At 40.2% G+C, this 25,305-nt stretch overlaps 1 protein-coding gene across 6 annotated transcripts in view; it reads right to left on the reverse strand.

Moving 5' to 3' along the window:
• ank1a (ankyrin 1, erythrocytic a) overlaps nt 1–24,629 on the reverse strand; it is a 189,115-nt gene extending 164,486 nt beyond the window's left edge. For 4 of the 6 annotated variants that reach the window (XM_059549701.1, XM_059549702.1, XM_059549698.1 and 1 more), the window contains exon 1: nt 24,375–24,628. In XM_059549701.1, coding sequence (XP_059405684.1) covers nt 24,375–24,500 — 126 coding nt within the window. In that variant the 5' untranslated portion in view covers nt 24,501–24,628. Of the gene's footprint in view, nt 1–24,374 lie in introns of all 6 variants that reach the window. The other 2 variants (XM_059549699.1, XM_059549697.1) reach the window with 1 other exon arrangement.
• Nucleotides 24,630–25,305: the final 676 nt, after the last annotated feature.

Consider the following 25,305-nt stretch of genomic DNA (forward strand, 5'->3'; position numbering starts at 1 on the left):
TGCAATATATTTTGAAACTCCGCGAGTTCAGCTGTATGCAAGTGCTTAGTGTTCGCATCAAAACTGAAGTATACTTTGGGTTTTACAGTAAAGCAAATGTTTAAATGTTTTATAAATGTTTTATGTTAATCATGTTTCTAAAATATTTCAGTATATTAACAAAAATGTCTGTAAATACAGCAGTGTGACCTTGAACACACATGGTCAGATGAAAGCTGATGCTGAAGAAACTGCTAAATGATGAATTCTTCACACCGGTCATAGTATTATTCTCCACTCCCCTCCTCCACCATGCATGATGTCTCCTGTTAGCGACAGATCCATGACGATCTGTTTTTGTCAGTCTAATCTCTGTGTTCTTAATGCAGAGCTTTTTGAAAGGACTATAATGTCAGAATACCATTTCTAAGGAGGGATTATCATCGCCTGGCAGATGGAGTCAGAGGGGGTTGAGAGGGAGACTGATACAAGACGACATGGGTGAAATTGTCATGATGTACAATATAAAAGTGGATCCAGACAATGTTAATAAAGCCAAGCTAGCTACTCATAATTTCAAGTAGATGTTCTTTTAAAAACGCAGATTTTAAATGACAAGCTGACAAGTTAAATGACAAGTAGCTCTGTACACTAAAGGTACTTAAAATATAAAATTTTAATTTTATCAATTTTCTCACTTTCATTTCATTCTAAACCCTTAAGATTTTCATTAATCGTCGAAACACATATGAAGTATTTTTGTAAAATATATTTGTGTCCCTCCATTGAAATTCCATTATAATAATATGCGTTCATGCTTTAAATAGTTCATAAAAACATTAGTCTTGTAAAAATAATCCAAAGGTTGGCAGTTTAAAGTTATGAGATGTTCAAATGTGCTTGAGAACTACTATTCTCTTTATATTCTCTTATTTATTATTATATGTTTATTCTCTTGCGTCAAACAAGTATCGATGATGTTTGCTTTACCATTTTTTATGTTCTCTGTGTACAACATCTGCATTGATCAATGTTTATAATGAAAGCGTAAAATCAAATCTGTTCATCATATAAAGGGATTGTGTCCCTTCAGAAGAGTTGAATTAAACCGATGGATTCATATGGGCTTCCTTTACTTTACTGTTTTCCTTTACCTTTATGAACATCAAAGATTTGTTATACACATTTTTTAATGAAGGTACAGAAATCTTTCAAGTTTCAATCAAGTTTCATTAAAGTAAAATAATTTCATTTTTGTTTAAATAATCAAAGATTACCTTATGGGCTTAAAATGACATAAGGCGAGTAATTAATAATTTTTTTTTGGAAGGGGGGGGGGGCGGTTGGGTCATCAGTTTAAAGATAAGGTATGGAATTTTTCACCACTGAGGTCACAAACTAGACAAAAAAATAATAAACAAAAAATAATAACTGTTGTAAACAGGTTTCCTGAAACACTCCCCAATCATATCAACAATATACTGTATACAATATAAATACACAATATATTGCATTTGGTTAGTTATGTTAAGACTGGGCTGGAACAAATATAATGTATTAATAATATCAATAAAAAGTGAATTAAAATAAAAGCTGAATCATATTTTCTCATCAATTCTGAAGTGCATTAAGGCCTTCCAGAGGAAAGCATGGCAACAAAAAACCAATAATCATGTGACGCCGAGATCAGATCCAAGTAATCAGAGAAACTGTTTTCCCCTGACAACTGTCATTCTGAGCTTTGATTACATTACTCTGATATTTTATTGACTTTTGAACAAGGGAACTGCATTTTTTAAAGGTATAGTTCACCTAAATATGAAGACCTGTCACCAATCCTTTCATAAGATAGTTTAGTAAGAGAAACAGACCAAAGTAGTTCCTCTTCAGGAACTCGAGCTGCGTCGAGCGCTTTTGGGGAACGCCTTTGGCAAGAACAACTCTGAATATTGTGTGCAGTCAGTCCAACAGAAGAGCATGACATCACAGGCGGGGTGACGTAGCGACCAGGAAGCTATAAAAGCACATGCCACGCAAGGAAAACTCGCCACCCCTCCGGGGGCCTCTTCGCGTCTTTCAGCAAGCGCTCTGTGTGTGCATGTTCAAAAGTCTGTCTTGTAAGTCTTATTTAGTGTTGTCTGTCTCAAAGCATCATAATTCCTAAGAGCAAAGCTAAGACCAGACATATTAAGGGCGAAACCAAATCACGCTATAAATTGTGTGTTCCTCCCTGCCAACGCTACATCACGGCTGGGTATACACATGATTAATACGTGGTTTGCCTGGGGTCGAAGCACGCTGAGTCGGCTCTCGAGGGAGCCGACTGGCCGCATTGTGAGCCTTCCCTTTTTTCCCGACCTCCATGAAGAAATAGCGAGGTCATGGAAACACCCCTATTCGACCCGTCTCTTCGACCCCGACTCTCAGTATTACGGCAATGTCGCGGGGCTCGATGAGCGGGGGTACAGAGCGATGCCCCAGGTTGAGCAGACGCTTGAGAGCTATCTGTCACCCGGTTCAGCGTCGTCTCTGAAGGCTCCGGCCTTGCCCACAGGGCTATGTGGCAGCAGGTCAGGCGGGGGCGTGCCTTCACACTATGGCCGTCCTCCAAGCATATCAGGCTGACCTGCTGAGAGATGTAGACAAGGGAGAGGGGATCAAGTCCGACGATATTGCAGAGCTTAGACGGACCGCTGATCTCTCCCTCTGCGCCACTGGGGTAGAGCGGTGTCCACCTCATTATACTGTGCCCGTCTCACCCCAGTGCCCTCTGGAGGCCGGTCTGCCAACCCTGCCAGTGTTTCAGGGCGCAGCAGTCTCCTGCGAGTGTCACTCCCAGTTATGTCCGCCTGCGAGCGTAGCGGAGCTGGAAAACTCGCCACGCCTTCGGGGGCCGAGGTTCAACGTCGGCCCCCAGCAGGCTCTGGTGATGGAACAAGAAGTGAATACCCTATTAAGGAAGGAGGCCATCGACGTGGTCCCTCCTCTAGACAGGAAATCCGGGTTTTACAGCCGGTATTTCATAGTTCCAAAGAAGGATGGAGGCTTAGACTTACGTCAATTAAACCTCTCAGTGAGCATTTTGAACTTCAGTGACATTACTGTCAAACAGGTTGCAGCTCAAATCAGATCCGAGGACAGGTTTGTCACAATAGATCTCAAAGATGCATACTTCCACATATCCATCCTTCCACAACACAGGAAGTTTCTGAGGTTCGCTTTTGGGGGCAAAGCCTACCAATATAGAGTACTTCCCTTCGGCCTTGCACTCTCACCCGGCACGTTCATGAAATGTGTAGATGCGGCTCTGGTACCCCTCCGTATGCAGGGCATCCACATTCTGAATTATATCGATGATTGGTTGATTTTAGCTCAGTCAGAGCAGATGGCGGTTCGACATCGAGGTGTCGTTCTCGCCCATATGGGGGAGCTGGGTTTGAGACTGAACGCCAAGAAGAGTGTACTTTCTCCAGTTCAGAGAACCACCTATCTAGGCGTAGTATGGGATTCGACCACGATGCAGGCACGTTTGTCTCCTGCTCGGATCGAGTCAATCCTTTCCTCAGTCAAGAGAGTCAGAGAAGGCCAGTCACTCACTGTCAAGCAGTTTCAGAGACTGTTAGGGCTAATGGCAGCTGCGTCCAACGTGATACCTTTTGGCCTCCTGCACATGAGGCCCCTATAGTGGTGGCTCAAGACCAAGGGGTTTTCCCCGAGGGGAAATCCATTCCGAACTTTCAAGGTCACGTGGCGATGCCTTCGTGCCTTAGACATATGGAAGAAACCTTGGTTCTTGAAACAGGGCCCGGTGCTGGGAGCTCTTGGTCGCAGTGTAATGCTAGCGACAGACGCGTCCCTCACCGGTTGGGGTGCGGTCATGAGTGGCCACCCTGCCCGCGGTCTGTGGAGTGGTCGCCATCTGTCATGGCACATCAATTGTCAAATGCTAGCAGTATATCGAGCATTGAGATATTTCCTCCCAGACCTGAGAGGCTGTCATGTGTTAGTGCGCACCGACAACACATCGGTGTTCTCTTATATCAATCACCAGGGAGGTCTGCGTTCACGCCCCTTATACAAGCTGGTACACCAGGTCCTCCTGTGGTCCCAGGGCAAACTCCTCTTGTTAAGAGCAGTGTATATTCCTGGGAGATTGAATGTGGGAGCAGACATGCTGTCGAGACAGGGGCCGAGGCCCGGGGAATGGATGCTTCACCCCGAGGTGGTGAAGCAGATATAGCAGATATTTGGCAAAGCTCAGATGGACCTCTTCGCGACTCGAGAGACATCGCAATGTCCCCTCTGGTTCTCTCTAGTTCACCGAGGTCACTGAGGTTGTTGAGACCCTCCTCCAATCCAGAGCTCCCTCTACGAGGAAACTGTACACCCTGAGGTGGAAACTCTTCACCTCATGGTGCAGAGACCGCCAGTTTGACCCTGTTAACTGCCTGGTTGGTACAGTTCTGGAGTTTCTACAAGCTAGGCTCTCTGCAGGGTTAACTCACTCCACCCTAAAGGTGTACATGGCGGCCATAGTTGCTTACCACGTCCCTTTCGCTGGTCAGTCAGTGGGTAGGCACCCCCTAGTTACACGTTTCCTCCGCGGTGCACTGAGGCTGAGACCTCCAGTATGGTCCCGTATTCCCCCGTGGGATTTGGTTGTGGTATTAGAGGCTCTCTGCAAAGTTCCATTCGAGCCAATTCAAGATATTTCAGATAGCCATCTGACCCTTAAGACTGCCCTGTTACTGGCCTGGTTACGTCTCTAAAGAGAGTTGGAGACCTTCAGGCCCTCTCGGTGGCCCCTAACTACTTCGACTTAGCATTCTTATACCCTCGAGCAGGTTATGTTCCTAAAGTTCCCTATGTTACACCACAACCTATCGTACTGCAGGCCTTCTGCCCTCCTCCCTTTCGGGAGCCAGACCAGGAGAAGCTAAATTGTATGTGTCCAGTGCGAGCACTGGAAGCATACGTCCACAGAGCTGCCCTGTGGAGAAAATCTGACCAATTGCTTGTTTGCTACGGTCCTCCTAAAAAGGGTTCCCCTGCCTCTAAGCAGACCCTTAGCCGTTGGATAGTCGAGGCTATCAACGTCTCCTATGAGTCCTCTGGTCTTCCCCTTCCTTTGGGAGCCAAGGCTCACTCTACGTGGGGTATGGCTGCCTCTAAGGCCTTTCTAGCAGGTCTGTCCCTCTCGGACATCTGCAACGCTGCGGGATGGTCCACGCCCTCTACATTTGCCAGATTTTACCATCTTGATATGCGAGCCGCTCCTGGCTCTTCTGTCCTCTTGCCTTAGCTGTGCTCTTCGGATACACACTAGGCAGGGGTTTGGTAGTCTGACAGCGTTGGCACATCGTTCCCCAAAAGCGCTCGACGCAGCTCGAGTTCCTGAAGAGGAACGTCCCTAGGTTACGAATGTAACCCTAGTTCCTCGAAGGAACGAGACGCTGTGTCGCAGAGCCATACTCTCGGCACCCCTGCCGGCGCTTGCTTCCCTACTCGAAGCTGAAGCCAGCTGCGTGGCACGTGCTTTTATAGCTTCCTGGTCGCTACATCACCCCGCCTGTGACGTCACGCTCTTCCGTTGGACTGATTGCACACAATATTCAGAGTTGTTCTTGCCAAAGGCGCTCCCCAAAAGCGCTCGACGCAGCGTCTCGTTCCTTCGGGGAACTAGGGTTACATTCGTAACTTAGGGACGTTTTTTACCGATAATATTGTCTTGCCTGGAATTCTCGATACAAATCTTTTAGATTCAGATTTGTTGCATTTAAGAAAAACCACAAGCATCAGTGAAGTTTGTTGCAGTCCTCAACCTTTTTCTTCTTATATGCCACCTCCATATGCAAAAGTGTGCAAATCTTTGTATTCAAACCACAGTTTTAGCATGTTGTGAATATACTGTATGCTGAATGCACAGAGAGTAGAAGGCAAGATGATGACAATGCCAACTTAATTTCATGGCTTAATAAAACTTGAGGAACACTGACTCTTTGGAGTCATATTAAGAATGAGTAGATGACAATTTTTTTTTATTTTTTTCAGATCTAATGTCTATTTTGCTATGTTCATGCCTTTTTAAGTAAACATTCTAAAGCATTTATTAATTGTATTGTTAATTTCAATATCCACTAATAAATTTAAAAAAAGCTTGTATCTAAATGAAAAAATAAACAGTTATATATTTATTACCTAACTTTAACAAATATTAATAAATACTAATTAATTAATAATAATAAAAAAACAAAGAACAATAAAATATAATTAATTGAATAGTTAATTTTAATTAATGCATTAACTGGTAATACTTTACAATAAAGTTCATTGTTAAATATATTAACTACTTTAAACGGATTACACAGGAAAAGGATGATTCTTCTGCACAATCTGACTTTGCTGCAGCCTGGAATTGAACTGATGGTTTCATCTGGTCGGAGGAGAACTGGCCCCCCGACTGAGCCTGGTTTCTCCAAAGGTTTTTATCTCCATTCGGTCACCGATGGAGTTTCGGTTCCTTGCCGCTATCGCATCTGGCTTGCTTAGTTGGGGTCACTTCATCTACAGCGATGTCATTGACTTGATTGCAAATGATTGCACAGACACTATTTAAACTGAACAGAGATTTAACTGTACTGTAACTGAACTGCCTTTAACTGTCATTTTGTATTATTGACACACCGTTTTCCTAATGAATGTTGTTCAGTTGCTTTGATGCAATGTATTTTGTTTAAAGCGCTATATAAATAAAGGTGACTTGACTTGACTATTGTTCATTGTTCGTTCATATTAGTTAACTTATAACAAATGGCACCTTACTGAAAAATATTACCCATTAACTAATGAGACATTAAAATGTTAATGCAAACAACATTAATTAATACATTAACTAACAATGCCTAATATATTTTTACAGCATGTTTTACCCTTTGTTAATTTTGATTAATACAATGTTCATGTTCATGTTAGTTCACAGTGTATTAACTAATGTTAACAGATACAACTTTTGATTTGAAAAATGTAGGAAATGTTGAGATTAACTAAGATTAATAAAAGCTACAGAAGTATTGTTCATTACTAGTTTAAGTGAACTAATGCTGTTAACAAATTAAATATCAAAACACTATTTTAGGGACCGATTCTAGCATATTGGCTATATATTAGTACTTATAAAGCACAAATTAATGCCTTGTTTTGCATAACATATTTTAGAACACTTATTCCACGCAGTACCTAAACTTAAAGGATCACTTCACCCATTTGCATTTAGCTTTGTATTGTTAGAAACCCAGTCATATATTATAATGATCATGGATTTTTCCTTTGTTTTTCCCTGAGATGGGAGAAATAAGGATTTAATTGTTTTACTTCCTGCTTATTATGACGTAAAAATCGTCATTTTGCGTCATAAGCAGGAAGTCAAAATTCATTGAAAAGTGTAGAGACTACAGACACTAGCTTATTATTATTCCAGGGGGTGGGACCCACTCACCCTACAGGCCTCTTACAGATCAGTGGGTGGGACTAAACTTACAGAAACGAAAATGAAAATCCGCCATCTTGTTTGGAAGCTATGTAGCTAAGCTAACAAGCGCTTATGGAGTCAGATTTACGAGAATGGCTGGAGGAACAACTCATGATACGGAAGAAGAGGATTTTGAAAGTCTGTTGCTCGAAACAAATGTTCGTGGCTATCTATACGAGCCGCAATATAACGCAGAGCAGCTGAGGCTGATGGAGGAACAGGAGGCGGCGGCTGCAGCCGAGGCCGGAGACCTGCCTGTCGCGTCCGAGGAGCCCGGGCGTGCTCGAGCTGCTGCGGACTGGTGGTGCCTGTGCTCTCGTTGTGCGCCTACGGACACAGAGCTCGAGTCCGTCTGCTGAAAGAATTTGAAAGATGCCAATTTCTCCTCGAAGAAATGTCTGAGGCAGACAAGGACACGGATGTTTGCGTTGTGAACCATCCTAGTTTCGCCATGGACATGACATGGACAGAGGCGTCCTGGAGACATATTTCAGAATTCCGAAGGTAAACTGGAAACGCCAGCCGAAGCCTGCAGGGACAAATGGACGTCTAACTGTAAAATAAGTGTTTCAATTTAATTTATTATTCATTTCGTGAAATGTATACAATTTCTTCAAGCATTATCACGAAATGATTCCCGGTTAATAAGTTACGTAACGTCAACTGTAAACTGTTTGTGCAGTACCTTTTTTAATGCACAAAAAGCTTACTGTGGCATTGTTTACTACTGTGGCACGTAAATACCATACATCGCTAACTGTGTCCTCAATGTCTTGTAGACAATATTGCCTAACAGCGGTGTTCTGGATTAGTGGGAGTGGCTTGTGGAGCTGTGCAAATGTGTTGCATTGTGGGAGTTGTGGTTTTCCATACAAATGAGCCCTAAAGTTACTTTCTGTAATAACTCGGTCAAAAAGGCACCAAATTCGAAAGTTTTAATAGATTTCGACTACATATATGACCCACTTTCAATGAAGATCAATGTTCCCACGGGTGAAATGCTCCTTTAACAACTACTTAACTTAAGCAGCAAATTAGGAGTTTGTGTTAGTAGTGAGAATAAGACCTTAAACTGAAGTATGACTTAAAAGCTTATTGTACTGTTACCTCTTTTCTGAGTGCATGAACACAATCTCTTCCATTTCCATTCCAATACATTTATTCAAAGTCAGCTTTCCCTTTCTCATAAATACACACATCCGTACAACACACACACACTTCACTCAATTAGAAAGGTTGGTAAAGGTAGAGTTTGAAAGAGAGCTACTCTCAGCTATAAATATGAGTGAGTGATGCTCACAATGTGCTGAGTCATGTGTCTGCAGGCTGAGCACAAATCCCACTTGACCACTAACAGAGTGACAGAACCTTGCAATCAACACTGATATATACTGAAGTGTGCACCATTAAGAAAATATGAATATCTATCTACAACCCGAATTCCGGAAAAGTTGGGACGTTTTTTAAAATTTAATAAAATGAAAACTAAAGGAATTTCAAAATCACATGAGCCAATATTTTATTCACAATAGAACATAGATAACGTAGCAAATGTTTTAACTGAGAAATTTTACACTTTTATCCACTTAATTAGCTCATTTAAAATTTAATGCCTGCTACAGGTCTCAAAAAAGTTGGCACGGGGGCAACAAATTGCTAAAAAAGCAAGCAGTTTTGAAAAGATTCAGCTGGGCGAACATCTAGTGATTAATTAAGTTAATTGATATCAGGTCTGTAACATGATTAGCTATAAAAGCTTTGTCTTAGAGAAGCACAGTCTCTCAGAAGTAAAGATGGGCAGAGGCTCTCCAATCTGTGAAAGACTGTGAAAAATTGTGGAAAACTTTAAAAACAATGTTCCTCAACGTCAAATTGCAAAGGCTTTGCAAATCTCATCATCTACAGTGCATAATATCATCAAAAGATTCAGAGAAACTGGAGAAATCTCTGTGCGTAAGGGACAAGGCCGGAGACCTTTATTGGATGCCCGTGGTCTTCGGGCTCTCAGACGACACTGCATCACTCATCGGCATGATTGTGTCAATGACATTACTAAATGGGCCCAGGAATACTTTCAGAAACCACTGTCGGTAAACACAATCCGCCGTGCCATCAGCAGATGCCAACTAAAGCTCTATCATGCAAAAAGGAAGCCATATGTGAACATGGTCCAGAAGCGCCGTCGTGTCCTGTGGGCCAAGGCTCATTTAAAATGGACTATTTCAAAGTGGAATAGTGTTTTATGGTCAGACGAGTCCAAATTTGACATTCTTGTTGGAAATCACGGACGCCGTGTCCTCCGGGCTAAAGAGGAGGGAGACCTTCCAGCATGTTATCAGCGTTCAGTTCAAAAGCCAGCATCTCTGATGGTATGGGGGTGCATAAGTGCATACGGTATGGGCAGCTTGCATGTTTTGGAAGGCTCTGTGAATGCTGAAAGGTATATAAAGGTTTTAGAGCAACATATGCTTCCCTCCAAACAACGTCTATTTCAGGGAAGGCCTTGTTTATTTCAGCAGGACAATGCAAAACCACATACTGCAGCTATAACAACAGCATGGCTTCGTCATAGAAGAGTCCGGGTGCTAACCTGGCCTGCCTGCAGTCCAGATCTTTCACCTATAGAGAACATTTGGCGCATCATTAAACGAAAAATACGTCAAAGACGACCACGAACTCTTCAGCAGCTGGAAATCTATATAAGGCAAGAATGGGACCAAATTCCAACAGCAAAACTCCAGCAACTCATAGCCTCAATGCCCAGACGTCTTCAAACTGTTTTGAAAAGAAAAGGAGATGCTACACCATGGTAAACATGCCCCGTCCCAACTATTTTGAGACCTGTAGCAGAAATCAAAATTGAAATGAGCTCATTTTGTGCATAAAATTGTAAACTTTCTCAGTTTAAACATTTGCTATGTTATCTATGTTCTATTGTGAATAAAATATTGGCTCATGTGATTTGAAAGTCTTTTAGTTTTCATTTTATTAAAATGTAAAAAACGTCCCAACTTTTCCGGAATTCGGGTTGTATCTATCTATCTATCTATCTATCTATCTATGGAAGTCCCAAGGGATTTTCAAGCAGCTCTATTAGAAAAAGATTGCTCAAATCTGGTCTACATTGGAGCTCAGCAAGTAAGACACTTGTGCTCTCAGAAACTTCTGGACTAAAATGGATATCGTCTTCTAAGACAGTTTGTATAGGACAGATGATTTAAAAGTGAAGCTGCTTGGCCACACTTTCAAACTGTATGTTTTATGGAAAGATCCTCAACCTAACTGTGGTGGAAGTATTGTGATTTGGGGATATTTCTCAGCTTTAGGGCCTGACAGACTTTCCACCATAATGTCAGCTATGAATTCCACATTATACTAAAGATGTATAAAGGGGCCATCTGTATAAAAGTTGAAAATTAACCTAAAAATGCAATATTTAATATTGACAACTATCGGGTTGAAATGGGTACTTCAATACAAATTCAAAATACTGGAGAAAGTTGTTTCTTCTGCCCTCTCCTCCTCAATTCTCACACAGGTTGCCAGACTGAGGACATGCAACATGAACAAAACAGAAGGTGACAAGCCTTGCACTTTAGGTTGATGAGATTTATCTGCATTTTTTTCCAAAACAAAAACAGACATTCTGACAAGGAACACACATTTCAAAGCACAGTTACTGTGCTGTTTTCTGGAGAAACAAATAAGTGAACTTAGCTTGTTTCCTCAATATCTGCAAAAATATTTTAGTACTTTTATGCTTTAGTACGGTCAAAAAATTATATACAGCATTTTTAAGTGGGCTTTTCAACATGAAAATGACCCAAAACTTGCAAACAAATCAACACAGGAATGGTTTAGAACATCACATATTGAGTGTTGCATAAACATAGCCACTATGTTAAGACTATTTCTTAAGAATAAGTCTGATCAGTCTTTTCAGATTCAAATTAGACCAATTTAACTAACAATGTAACGGACATAGAAGTTTAAAAAAAAAAAAGAAAACCAGACAATGACAATGATAATCTCAGGTACTGATTATGTGCTTTATTTAAAGGGGTCATTGGATGCCAATTTTGACAAAAAAGTTGATATGATACTTTAGGGTCTTAATAAAAAGTCTGTAACATAGTTTGGTTAAAATTTCTCAATGGTAGTGTAAAACAACAATGTTTTTACCTTGTCAAAAACAGTTCTGTCTACAGCAAGCTGTTGGATTGCATGTCACTGGAGGGGCCTGTCTGTGTAATGTAGTAAGATCTGAGTAAAAGTGCAGGTTGCATCTGAAGACCCCTTTAATGTAGAATGTGTCTGTTGTCTAATGTGAGTTTGAATATCATTTTGTGTGATCTTTGTAGCTATACTGAAAATGAATGATTAACCTCAGATCATGAAAGTAAAAGGAAACTAATGTTAAATCTCTAAACTATATTAGAAGCAGTCGAGCAGCAGAAGAGGTCAGCAGTCTGTAAGTGTTTTGTATCTTTTCATTACATTTTAGTGCCGTTGTCGTTGCTAAGACACATTGTTTTGTTTACCGTGTATACCGTGGTAAACGTGCTGAAGTAGCGTTTGTTGTCATGCATATAGGGTGGCTTTGCGGTTTCGTTTTAATAAGTAGTAAGCCGTGGCCAGCTGAATTTAATAACGTGGAATCAGGGAAGTATATGAAGAGTTGAGTTTCCATCAAAATCAATATTGTATCTGGTAGGTATTGAAAAGTAAATTTTACGCAAAATGCTATATTCACAGAGTTATTGGGCCCTATTTTAACGATCTAAACGCAAAGTGTAAAACGCACGGCGCAGGTGCACTCGGGGCGTGTCCAAATCCACTTTTGCTATTTTAACGACAGAAAAACAGTCCGTGCACATTTTTGGAATGGGTTGTCCCTATTCTCTTAATAAGTATTGGGCGTAACGTTCAAGAAACCAATCAGAGTTATGGGAATCTCCCATTCCCTTTAGGAGCGAGATGCGCTTCTCAAGTGAAGAAACCGATCTGCTCGTGCACAAAGTTAAAGACACACTTGCGCCGCACCTTGCATCGCATTGCGCCGGGTGTATTATAGGGCCCATTAGGTTATGTTTTCTCCCTTTTTTTCCAAACCTCGACAAACGACAGTCTCCCTTTTTTGCAGAATGCAATATATCTGCTCAACCAATCACAGAGCACCACTCTACGCACTCTAGACAGTAATGGCGGCGCTTTGAATACACCTGGCATCCTAGTTTTTCTCATCTACTTTGTACTTTGTGATCAACAAACAAGGGATGCACGATAAATCTCATTTGATTGTCATGTGCATTTCATCAGAGACTGGCAAGAGCAGCTTCCAAATCATCAGTATTCATCTTGCAGGATGTGTCTGCTGCTTTTGACACAGTTAACCACCAGATCCTCCTGGCCACCCTCATAAGGATGGGCATCTCAGGAACCACACTCCAGTGGTTCAAGTCTTACCTTCCTGGTAGGTTCTTCAGGGTGTCTTGGAGGGTGTCAGGGACCAAGCAGTTAAGCAAGAGGAGTCGCAAGGGAAATTAAAAAATGGATTTTTATTTCCCAAAAATCATGACAACAAAGTGAAAATAAAGGTTTGGGCCCAAAAACAAAAGTCAAATAAACAAACAGTAACTAAAGCTCTAAACAAAAAATACAACTAACTCTTACAAAGAAACAATGGGGACTTATATATTGGCTGATCAGACCAATTTTAACACACAGGGGAAGACTAACAACAACAACACTACTACACAAGCTACAAATAACAGCAAAATCTACATAAAACTTATTCCAAAAGTAATAAACATTTAATTAATCTTAATTCAACAAAAGTACTCAATATAATATAAATCCAAACCCCAGAATATCTAAGCAGAGAATGAGCTATCCCCCCAGGACATAAACAATGGTAGTGTCCAATTAGGCCACCTCCCCTATAAAACTGCTCCTGCTCCAACCGCCACCCCTTTAAGCCAGCCAACTTCCTGGATCTCTCCCGGGTGTGGAATCCAACACTGGTAAGCTCAGAAACAAATAATTACACAAACAAAATGACAAAAGTAACTAATGGTGAGCGCTCCCAAAACTATACTTCTGTATGGTCAACTAAATAAAATACAATGTATGTGAAATGACCTTTGTGTCCTGTGAGTTATTTGTAACTAAATAAATGTTTGCAACAAATGTGAATGAAAAATGCATACAAACTAATCCTAAAGAAAAACGGCACAAACTAAGTACATGAGGTTACCGCTCTTAAACTGGTTGTGAGGCCATGGCTGTGGCCTTCACAGAGGGGTAAGGTTTCGAAGTCACAGATTCTTGCTACTGGGGTTCCTCAAGACACAGGGCCTGGACCACCTCTTTTCTCCATTTATTATCCATTTTGCTGCAAGTGCAGTGTTCTTGCAGAGAGTTCTAGCTTTAAAAATCATTCTATATTTAAAGAATAGCAGAGTCCAGACCACAACTATAACAATAAAAGCACAGCGGACCGATACTGTTGGAATAATGTTTACTAGGAGTGACCCTGAATAGTTGACGAATCGATGCTTTGATTTGAGGAGCCTGATTCGACTACCAATCTAACAGTCGAATATTCGCAGGGTGTTATTGATTATGCCATTTTGACTATATGGGTGAGCTCAAATGTCTGATTTCACATAGAACTACCGGCTTTCTCCCAATAAGTTAATATACAGCCTATTATGATAAAGCTGTAAGAATCTGAAAAGAAGCTTCAAATAAATATTTTAATAAACAATTTAAAATGACAATTTTAAATATTTATTTTATATGATCTTTGATGGTCAAGATGGCGGCGCAGGAAACTGCAGCGGCTTTGCTCTTCCCTATGTTGTTGTGTTTGTTTGTTTTGTTTACGTCCGTGTCTACAAACACCCGGACATTTAATCGGCAGGAACTTTTAAAGATTGGGACACTGTATGGTGAATTAGTTCTAAGCAAAACTTATAACTTTGAATATTTACCACCGGAGATTGCGCGACCAGCTGGGAGCAAGTGGATTATTATCCCAGGAGATAGACGCAGGAGGCGGCGCAGAGATCGACGACAGAAGCGAGGCCGCAGAGCCGGGATTAGAGTCTGGCTAAGGAGGGCACCACACAGGCCCACGCTGCCCAGCCTTTTTGTGTCCAACGCCAGATCGCTATGCAACAAAATGGATGAGCTGGCGATGATCATCGAGCCAAATAGTTACGCTAAAGACTGCTCGCTGGTAGTAATCACAGAGACGTGGCTGCACTCTGGGATTCCGGATGAAGCTATTATACTAGCGGGTCATACAGCGCACCGGGCCGACAGAACCGGCAACTCCAGAAAGAGCAAAGGAGGGGGGCTCTGCATCTACTCTAACAACAGCTGGAGCACAGATGCTACAGTGACTGAAAGACACTGCTCACCAGATGTGGAGTTTGTCACACTGAGATGCCGGCCCTTCTACTTGCCGCGTGAGTTCACTTTTGTTTTTATCATGGCTGTTTATATTCCACCTAGCGCTAATGCTAATGTAGCTATGGACATCTTGCAAACTAGTATGAATAGACTGCAATCCACCCACCCGGATGGAATCTTTATTGTGGCAGGGGATTTTAATCATGCTAACCTGTGTACTGTACTTCCCAAATTTCATCAGTATGTAACATGTCCAACCAGAGGTGATAATACTCTGGATCATGTTTATAGTAATATCAGAGGGGCATACAAGGTCTCAGCTCACCCCCATTTAGGGCAGTCTGATCATCTGACCCTTTTTCTCACACCAGCATATAGACCTGTGTTTAAGAGATCCGTGCACACTGTGAAACTAACAAAACTGTGGCCTGCTAGTGCTATTCCACAAATGCAGAACTGTTTTGAGCGCACGGACTGGGCACTTTTCTCACAGCAGAGTCTTGAAGATTACACCTGCACTGTTTTGCACTACATTAAGACCTGCATTGATAATGTCACTGTTGAAAGACAGATCAAATGTTATCAAAATAATAAACCATGGCTGAACAGGGAGGTCAAGCTGCTGCTGAAAAAACGTGATAAAGCCTTTAAGTCTGGAGATACGGAATTATACAGCACCGCCAGATCCAAATTAAAGACAGGCATCAAGGAAGCAAAAGTGGCCTACAGGAGGAAGATAGAGGAGCACTTTGATGAAGGGGATCCCCGGCGCGTTTGGCAGGGAATACAACACCTCACGAACTTTAAGGGTTCAAAAGACCCAAGCCCAAGTACCAGCAGCAATCTGGCCGAGGAGCTCAATCATTTCTTTGTGCGCTTTGAGGCGAATGGGACTGAGTCAACATCGGCCGGATCAATAATACTCTTGCCCAGAGAAGATGCCTCGACATTCTCCTTGAGAGAAGAGGAGGTCAGGAGGTCATTTCTTGGCGTGAACTCCAGGAAGGCTGCCGGGCCCGACGGGATCCCTGGGAGAGTGTTGAGGGATTGCGCAGATCAGCTGGCTGGGGTATTCACTTCCATCTTTAACCTCTCTCTGTCTACCTGTTCCATTCCCAAGTGCCTTAAATCTGCTATCATTGTGCCGATCCCGAGAAAATCAGCAGTGAATAGCTTCAATGACTATAGACCAGTGGCCCTCACTTCCACTGTTATGAAGTGCTTTGAAAGACTGTTGCTAAAACACATAAAAGCTTCCCTCCCCTCCACACTGGATCAGCACCAGTTTGCCTATAAAGCAAACAGGTCAACCGCTGATGCCATCAACACAGCCCTGCACTGTGTGCTGACCCACCTTGAACATCCTGGCACCTATGCAAGACTGTTGTTTGTGGATTTTAGTTCTGCGTTTAATTGCATCATTCCTGGTAGACTGGTGTCCAAGCTACATGGACTGGGCATCAGCTCAAACATCTGCAGATGGATCCATGACTTCCTTACAGATCGTCCCCAGTCAGTTCGTCTGGGCTCGCAACTTTCATCTGTTCTCACACTCAGCACTGGGGCACCCCAGGGTTGTGTGTTGAGCCCCTTACTCTACATTTTATACACTCACGACTGCACCCCAGTTCATGAAAGTAATACTATTATCAAGTTTGCAGATGACACCACTGTAGTTGGACTTATTCACAATAATGATGAGTCCGCCTACAGGGATGAAATCCAAAAACTCTCCGCCTGGTGCTCCACCAACAACCTGTCTCTCAACGCCTCTAAGACCAAAGAGGTGGTGGTAGACTTCCGCAGGAAAAAGATTGACCTTGCCCCCATCTACATTAATGGAGAAATTGTGGAGAGGGTTAAGGACTTCAAATTCCTTGGGACATACATTTCACAGGACATCACCTGGGCAACCAACACTAAAGCCCTTGTGAAGAAGGCTCAGCAGCGACTGTACTTTCTCAGGTCACTCAACAAAATTAACCTCTCCCAGAAATTGCTTTTATCCTTTTACAACTGTTCTGTCCAAAGTATAATCTCACACGATATTCTGGTGTGGTTTAGTAGCTGCACCGCTGCTGACAAAAAAGCGCTGGACAGAGTAAGGAAATCAGCACAAAATATAATTCACACACAACTCCCCTCACTCATGGACATATATTACACCAGATGCATACAGGGGGCAAAAAATATAATTCAGGACTGTTCCCATCCAGGTCACGGCCTCTTCATTTTGTTGCCATCTGGAAGGCGCTACAGATCTTTCCGGGGTCGCACCTCAAGACTTTTGAATAGTTTTTATCCAAATGCTATAAAATACCTGAACTCATGAGCATTTAGACTGCTCTGCATTTTTTTTTTTTTTTTAATGACCATATTTTAGCTATTTTATTATGTTGTTTGTTCTCTCTTATAATGTATTTATGTATTAATGTACAGTAGTTTTGTTATATTATGTGTTACCACCATGGGAAGTGCAATTTAAATTTCGTTGTTATATGCAATGACAATAAAAGGCTACAAAGGCTACAATGTGCATGTGCTTTAAAGTGCGTGAACAAATCCAACCACCCCTATAGATTTATGTTTCACTTTCCATAATCCGTGACCGACAGAAGAGCATCTTGGAGGCAGGGATTTAAGACTTTACCAAGACTCAAACTGACACAGGCAGAGACTGGATTTTTTCGAACAAGTAGGGTACAAGGGATTTCAAAACATTTCAGCTGGTGTATATATATCCTGGATATATTATTTACCTGATATAAGATGCATTTGGTTTTGAGTCAAACGCTTCATTGTAGTACTACGGTGATATCTCTTCAGCGCACAGTGCGAGCAGGTCAAACTACAATGTAGAATATTATTAACTATGACTGGGACTGTTATATACACAATATTATAATGAGAAGACCATTATACTAAAACGCTGTGAATTTTTAGTTTAGCTGCCGTGTTTCTGCACATTGTTTCATTGTTGGAGTTCATTCAGAGCCCTGCAGATGTGTTCATGTGCATTCGGACCCTTTTTGCAGATAGCCTATAACTTTTAATATTAACGTTATGTTGTTTAAATAACGAAGCGTATTCTATATGAAATTATTAGTTGAATCCATTGATTAAAACTTGCTATCAAATGCTCACTCTACTGGTCATCTTCAGCGCGTGCAGCTCAGAACAGAACACCCCTAATTTTTACAATGATTTTTTCCAGTTAATGAAAACATTGTTGACCAATCAGAATCCATCTTGCTTAGAAGAGCTCCAGCATGTAAAGTGGAAAATGATAAAACTGCAGATTGATTATAATAAACAGAATGTTATAATGCATTAATGTGCATGCTTATATACTGTAGTTATCGTTACAGTTATCTTCATAGTTATCATTCTAGGTGAATGGGCCATTAGAGTCACGTTGGAACCATGATTCATTCCTAGTATGTAGTATGTAAAAAACACTGTCCAAATTTGTAGTACTGATAAAACAGTAGGTGAAAGGCATAAAGATGACCTAGTGCTTCTGTTAAAACTCTGAAGTGTGCATCTGATGGACACTTTACTATCCCATGAGGTCAGTGAGGGCAGTGAAGCAATGACAATGTCAACATGACAAATGTAGTACATAGAGATTACTACATAAAGTTTGCAACTTGATAGATAATGATAAGAAATGCCTACAGTAAGTTATTTCTGCCAAAGAGGGCAATACCGGCTTCTAAATGCAGTGTATTTTGTTTTCTTTTGTCATTGTTATTTTTTAAATCATATCACCATCACCCATCAATACTGTCCAAATAAAGTATTTTACAGCACTGTATGCTATTATTCAGTTTGCTTGTCTATCCATCCATCTATCCAGATATAATAATCAGCAGATGATGTAGTATTTAAGCTACATATTATTGACAAGTCCATCAGCTTCAGTAAGCATTATCTGCTTCAGAATTGATTATTGTGATGCTTCGCTCAGCACCGATGTCCTCTGGAATTGTCTATAAACGCAGAGAAGACTGAGGTGAGGAAGACTGCAATGTAAATAATCATTCAAACATTCAAAAGGTCACAAATCTCTTAAGATGTAAAACGTGACTTGCCTGGAAAATATGAAAACACTAGGGACTAGACTTTGACTTGAGTTGCAATTTTTAATGCGCAGAGACAACTGTAAGTATGACATTGATACACAGAAAAAAGGTACAAAAGCTGTCACTGTGGCGGTAACCTTACTAAAGATACTAATATGTCCCATTTGGATAGTAATATGTACAATGCAGGCAATAAAATGTACACTTAAATTACCAAAATGCATCCTTTATGGGAAATTATGGTACAAAGGTACCACTCGCAAAGCTTTTACACTTTTTTTTTCTGTATATTGATTCTTGAACAATCCGAGCACTGTAACTCTGTGGCACTTTCAAAGCATTCCTCTGTTTAATTGTGCTGTTCAATTTGTCTGCTCAACTAATGGTGTGAGTTTGAGATTGTTTGGAAGAGTTTTAATTATATTTTAATTACATTGAAAAGCTCAGGTGTGTTCCCAAGACATTGTAGAGATATATCTGTTCCACAAAATAATGAACACAATATAGTTAAATCTAAATCTGGAGGATAATTTATTTCATTCTTGTACATCGCCATATACAGCCCTAACATTTTCTCTCTTAAAGCATTAAGTCATTATAAACATAACAGTATGACGTTCTGTAAAGTTTTGAGAAACCTCTTGAAAGTCATTCATTTTGGTGTCACTTGTGTCATAAAATTTAACACTTTGTGTGTCAGCAAGCAGCAACCACTCTATGCAAGAATGTGACCAGATGGTAATGAAAACAACAGTGTATTTATTCAAGCTGGATCTGTCCCAAAAACAACTGACTTCAATTTCAAAGAGCTGCCCTTGCAAAAATATTACTTAAGGAAACTTACACTTTATTTGTGGCAAATCTGTTGTAAATACAAACCACAAAGCTATATTTTTTTTTTGGAAAATAGAAACTTGATTAAAATTTTGTGCAATGTTCACTCTAAGCTGAAAGGATGTTATATGTTTGTAACATTGAAAACAGCAGCCTGCAAAGACCTGAGAAACACTGCATATACAGCAAAGCACTCCAATGCACAGCCTATTGCAACATCTGACTTCATACATCATTTACAAACCTAAAGTATAAAGCTAATTGTTTCCTTGCAACTGTCAAAAATGAAATGTTATCAACAGTACTGTGAGAAACAAGCTGGCTAGCTGGACTCATCCATACTGGTTCATAAAGAAATTGTCTCAACAAATACAATCGAAAGAATTTATAATAAATAACACTGACAATATTTTGATTTCAAAACTTGGATGCTTATCATCCTAAACCACAAAAAAATCTAAATAAAAAGCATATTAAAAACATAAATGTTTGCATTAGTGCATTTCACAGTATTGCTTTATGTTTGATTCTTTTTGGTGTGAATTACGTTGCAATAAAATATGCACCACTGTTAGTGGAAGATTATAGAGGAACAGTGTATACAGTGATAGACAAGACAAATAGATGGTGAAAATGTCTTGCCCAAGGGAAGCACAAAGCAATAATTCTCCATCACTTAGCAAATAAATCATGCTTAAGTAGCATGGAAAGAAAATCACAAAAATAAGATCAAATACAAGACAAGCTTTGAATATAACCGAATACAATGCATAATGTGTTTTTGTGTGAGGGAGTGAATGTATCATTGCAATATTGTATAGGTTTTTTAAAAACACAATATTATAACAAACTGCATTGAACTGCAAAGAACAGTAGTATTTATTATGAGTGGAACTTGGTTTGAAGACTATGATCTCACCTAACTGTGGGGTTTGACTCAACTATTCTCAGATTCAAAGAAAATTGTGAAAATTGACGTTTAAAAGCCCCTTTGAAGCCATTTCTCCCAGTTACAGTATCATTGTAGATATTGCATCAGTGCACAAGCTGCTTTAAATACATAGATCCTCAAGTCAATCACAATGTTAAGAAAGAGTTGTGGCTTTGTCTAGAGTGGGAGTGTGAGACTGTATACAAGTGCAATTAATGAAACACAATCCACTAGGGAGGAAAGATGTGTGAACTTTAAGTGTGTGTGTATGTGTGCATGTGTGTGTGTGTGTGTGTGTGTGTGTGTGTGTTTCTGTGTGCCAGAGTATGAGAAAGAATAGTACAGAGTATTTCAATAGCCTTGTTTAAGAAGAATTTGGTGGGAAGTTATGTATAAGTAACACAAGGTATCCTCAAAACTGTGCAAACACTGCAATACAGTCCTTGATGAGACTTCGTTTTGATGAAGACAGCCCACTAACACCCTTTGGAAGACCTTGAATCTTATTGCTGCTATTCAAAATGACTTTTAAGGCATCCTTCAAGGCTCTGAGCTGGAATGAGATACATCTAACCATAAATATTAAAATGATGCAAGGAAAAGAAATATGTGTGTGGCAGAACGCTCTACACACTTTGCATTCTATCCCATAAAGTACAGATTGGCTAAATGTATATGGCTGAAAATCATGAAAACAATTTGTCAGCATGTTAACTACTTGTTATTAAGAGATTATGTATTAAAATATGAGCAATATTTTTTTTTCATCAGTAACAAATCACTTAGCCTGTAGATATTTTCCTTAAAATTCTTATATACATTTTTTTTATTTTTAGCATACAACTCAAAATGAAACTAATAATCAATACAAGTGATTTCTACATTAAACACATGGAGAAATCAAAGGAGAAAGAGGGGTTACTGATATCCCACCGCAGATCCGGGCACACAAGCACCCTGATCAGCAAGCTGCTGTAATATGAAACTCTGCAGTGAAAATGGTTTAGAAAAGTGTCAGAGCTAAACAGCAGCGCATCTCCATGCAGATAAGCAAAATGAAACAAACTCTACTGACATAAACACCTTTTGCTGTACCACACCAGTGTAAAATGCTTCTAGTGAAGCACTGTTTGATTTTAAGAGAGAAAACTTTTAGTCCTTTGTTTCTATACACATGTAATTTGTTCAAATAGAATGGTTTCTTGCTCTTCTGTGTGAGTGAACAAGGCTACCAATGCTGTATGTGCATTACTTTTAATATGTGGCGCATTTTATTTAGTGCATTACATTTAATACAATCATATTTACATCTATTTCATTTAGCGCTTAATTTAACTTAAATTAATTTAACTTGATATCATATGCTATTTTTAAATAAATATAAACTATAAAGAATTCCATAGTTTTGATGCAAAAACATTTTGTATACATTTAAAATTCTTACAGAAGACCTTTTTTTGTGAAACAAACTGCTTGTATGCATGTGGATATATGCACTATTATACTATTTGTACAACTCAAAACTGTTCTTAGCGATACATTATTACACATTTTTTGACACATTATAGTTTTATGGATTGAATATAATTTGAATTATATAATATACAATTTGTTTAAACGATTCTAATTGAACTGAATTAATTGTTTTTTGTATTTTTCTATGCATAAAATATAATAATTTTAAAGTAAATATAAGACAAAATATATTTTGTAAACAGGTGATTATAACAAGTCTTGTTTTGTAAGAATTATCCCTTTAACTCAGCAAGGTCGCTTTGTTTGAATTTTAGGTGCATTACAGATCTGCATCTAGGGCCATCACTGGGGTGTAAGGTGGTGACGATTATAAGGGCCCACAGATGTGGGGGGCCCCCGGCATTCTCAACCGACTGGCTGAGACCAGCCTAAAAAGATGCTCAGGACAGGTGATGGCCCACAGCTGTGCATCATGACGAAAGCTTATCATTTGAACGTGTTTTTAAGCCTTGCCAATTTAAACATTTAAAAGAGTTTAAAGCATTCAAACACAAAGATGCGGAAAAACTCAACTGAGTACTCGTGCGCTGTTTTCAATGCGCACGCAGAAAGGCCGCGTCTCACGGACAGCAACACCGAACTGAGCTCTCCTTCGCATCCTCCTGCAGCTGAATGCACAAATACAAATTGCAGTTCAAACATGCAAACAGAAAAAGATGTGAAAGAGCCCAATTCAGCACCCACGCGTGTTCTGTGTGCACAGGGCGCACGCAGAGAGAAGTGTCTCAAAGCACTTGAACACTGAATTTGTCTCTTCTTGCTCTTGTACCGACAAATACATACTAAATTATGTCAAAATACCCATCTTGGAGAGTATCCTCAAAAAAACTGTTGGTTATGTCTTAAGTGAAAGTAAACAGTGGAGAAAGGAATCGGATGTGTATCATTATAATGGATGCATTGCCTGTGCATAATTTACTAGCTGCTGTAATGTTAATCCAAGAAAATAAAAGAAAGAAAAACGCTCACTGCTCTTGACTGAATTACTTTGTAGTTTTAACAAGAATTAATCCACAGTCAAACCAAAAATTATTCATACACCAGATATAATTTTATTTTATTTTTTACTAGTGGGTGCAGGACACTATAGTTCATTTATGTAAGTGAGTATAGCAAAATAAAGTAAACTGTGACATATTATAATTTATTTATAAAGTGGACTACCAGTAAAATTATTCGGAGACTCTGACCTGACCGTGTCCTTAAGTGTTTTTTCTTTAATTGGTAATGTGACCTTTTTACACTACAAACTGAACAAAATTAAGCATTGCTTGGTAATTGGTCAATAAAGTATTGATAGCTGTGTAAATATTGTCATACTAACAGCTGTCTGAATTTTTGGTTGAATGTAAAACATATCTTTCTATCAAAGTTATCTAACATTTTCAAGATGAATTTGTTCTGACAAAGAGTTCTTGTCATATTTTATTACCATTTTCTAAACTATAGCGAATAAATTGTGATAATGTGAGACATGTTGAAGGTGTCTGAATAAATTTGGTTTTGACTGTATATTTAATTTTTACAGTTAAGACTATGCAGTGCTATTTATTTGATTATTCGGTTTCTGTACCTGAACACCTACAAGCTTGAAAAAACTTAAATTGTGTAAATACCACAAATAAATAAATAGATTGAACATACAAATTAAACAATTTCAAACAGGGCCCACCAATACAACCTGTACCGTGGCCCCACAAACCCCAGCTACGGCCCTGTCTGCATCTTCTCTTTTTTTTTCATGCCCATCAGTGTGTATAAAATAAATGCAGTTTCAATGATTTCTTCTCAATTTATTTTAATTTAACATAATTTTTATATGAAAATATTTAACTATAATGATATAAAACATGAACACCATTGCTGGGATAATTCCAACAGACTCTCGTGTTGGGCCGTTTTGTGCCAGCGGACCCTCACGAGGGGAGCACCTCACCTGTACATGCACGTGTAAACAGCAGCGGATGCCTGGCCCTGCGTGTTCTGTTGCTATCCCATCATTAATATATCTCAGTGCTGCCCCCCTCCCTTCATCCGCTGTCAACTTATCTCTCTTCCCTACCTTGCGCTTTTTATCCCGCGAGCGGCTTCTTTTCTTCGCCTTCTCTTCCTCTTTCTCCTTCCGCTCCTGTTCGGCGAGCGCCTCTAAATCCTTATTCTTGCGCAGATGTTTGGCGGCTTGTGCCATAGTGCTGTTAACAGCTGGCGAGCGCCGTGACGGGCTGAGATGGCTCTGTAGCTCTGATGATGGATGGTGCTGGAGTGGTTATATCTCAGTTCCTCTCATCCAGTCCTGCAGCACTGAAGTGAGTGTGTGCGTCTCTCTCTCTCTATCTCTCTCTCTCTCCTCCGCTGCAGCACTAGTTAGTCAGGCAGACAGACCTGAGAAGGCTTCATTGAGAGGGATAGGATACTGCTGCAGTACTGCGCACCCCTCTCTGTTTCTCTCTCGCGCTAATATTCTCTTCTGTCTTTTTTTACGTCGTTCTCTCACTCTCGCGCCACTTCTCTTGTGGAATTCATGCATGCACTACCAAGTATGGTGACCCATACTCAGAATTTGTGCTCTGCATTTAACCCATCCGAAATGCACACACACAGAGCAGTGAACACACACACACACTGTGAGCACACACCCGGAGCAGTGGCGCCCGGGGAGCAGTTGGGGGTTCGATGCCTTGCTCAAGGGCACCTCAGTCGTGGTATTGAAGGTGGAGAGAGAACTGTACATGTACTCCCACCACCCACCCACAAACCCACAATTCCTGCCGGCCCGGGACTCGAACTCACAACCTTTCGATTGGGAGTCCGACTCTCTAACCATTAGGCCACGACTTTCCCCTTAGTGAACAGTTCTTAAAATAAAATGTTTTCCTTTATGCAAATATCATTTTAATAATCTAAAGATTTTTTTCTCCGTCTTTCCCCTTCTATTGCAATCTATGAATGTACAAGACTTCCAGTTCATTAGCCGCTAGGGGTGTCCCCGACTA

The sequence above is a fragment of the Carassius carassius genome, chromosome 5 (assembly GCF_963082965.1).
Source record: "Carassius carassius chromosome 5, fCarCar2.1, whole genome shotgun sequence".
NCBI classification, from domain to species: Eukaryota; Metazoa; Chordata; class Actinopteri; order Cypriniformes; family Cyprinidae; genus Carassius; species Carassius carassius.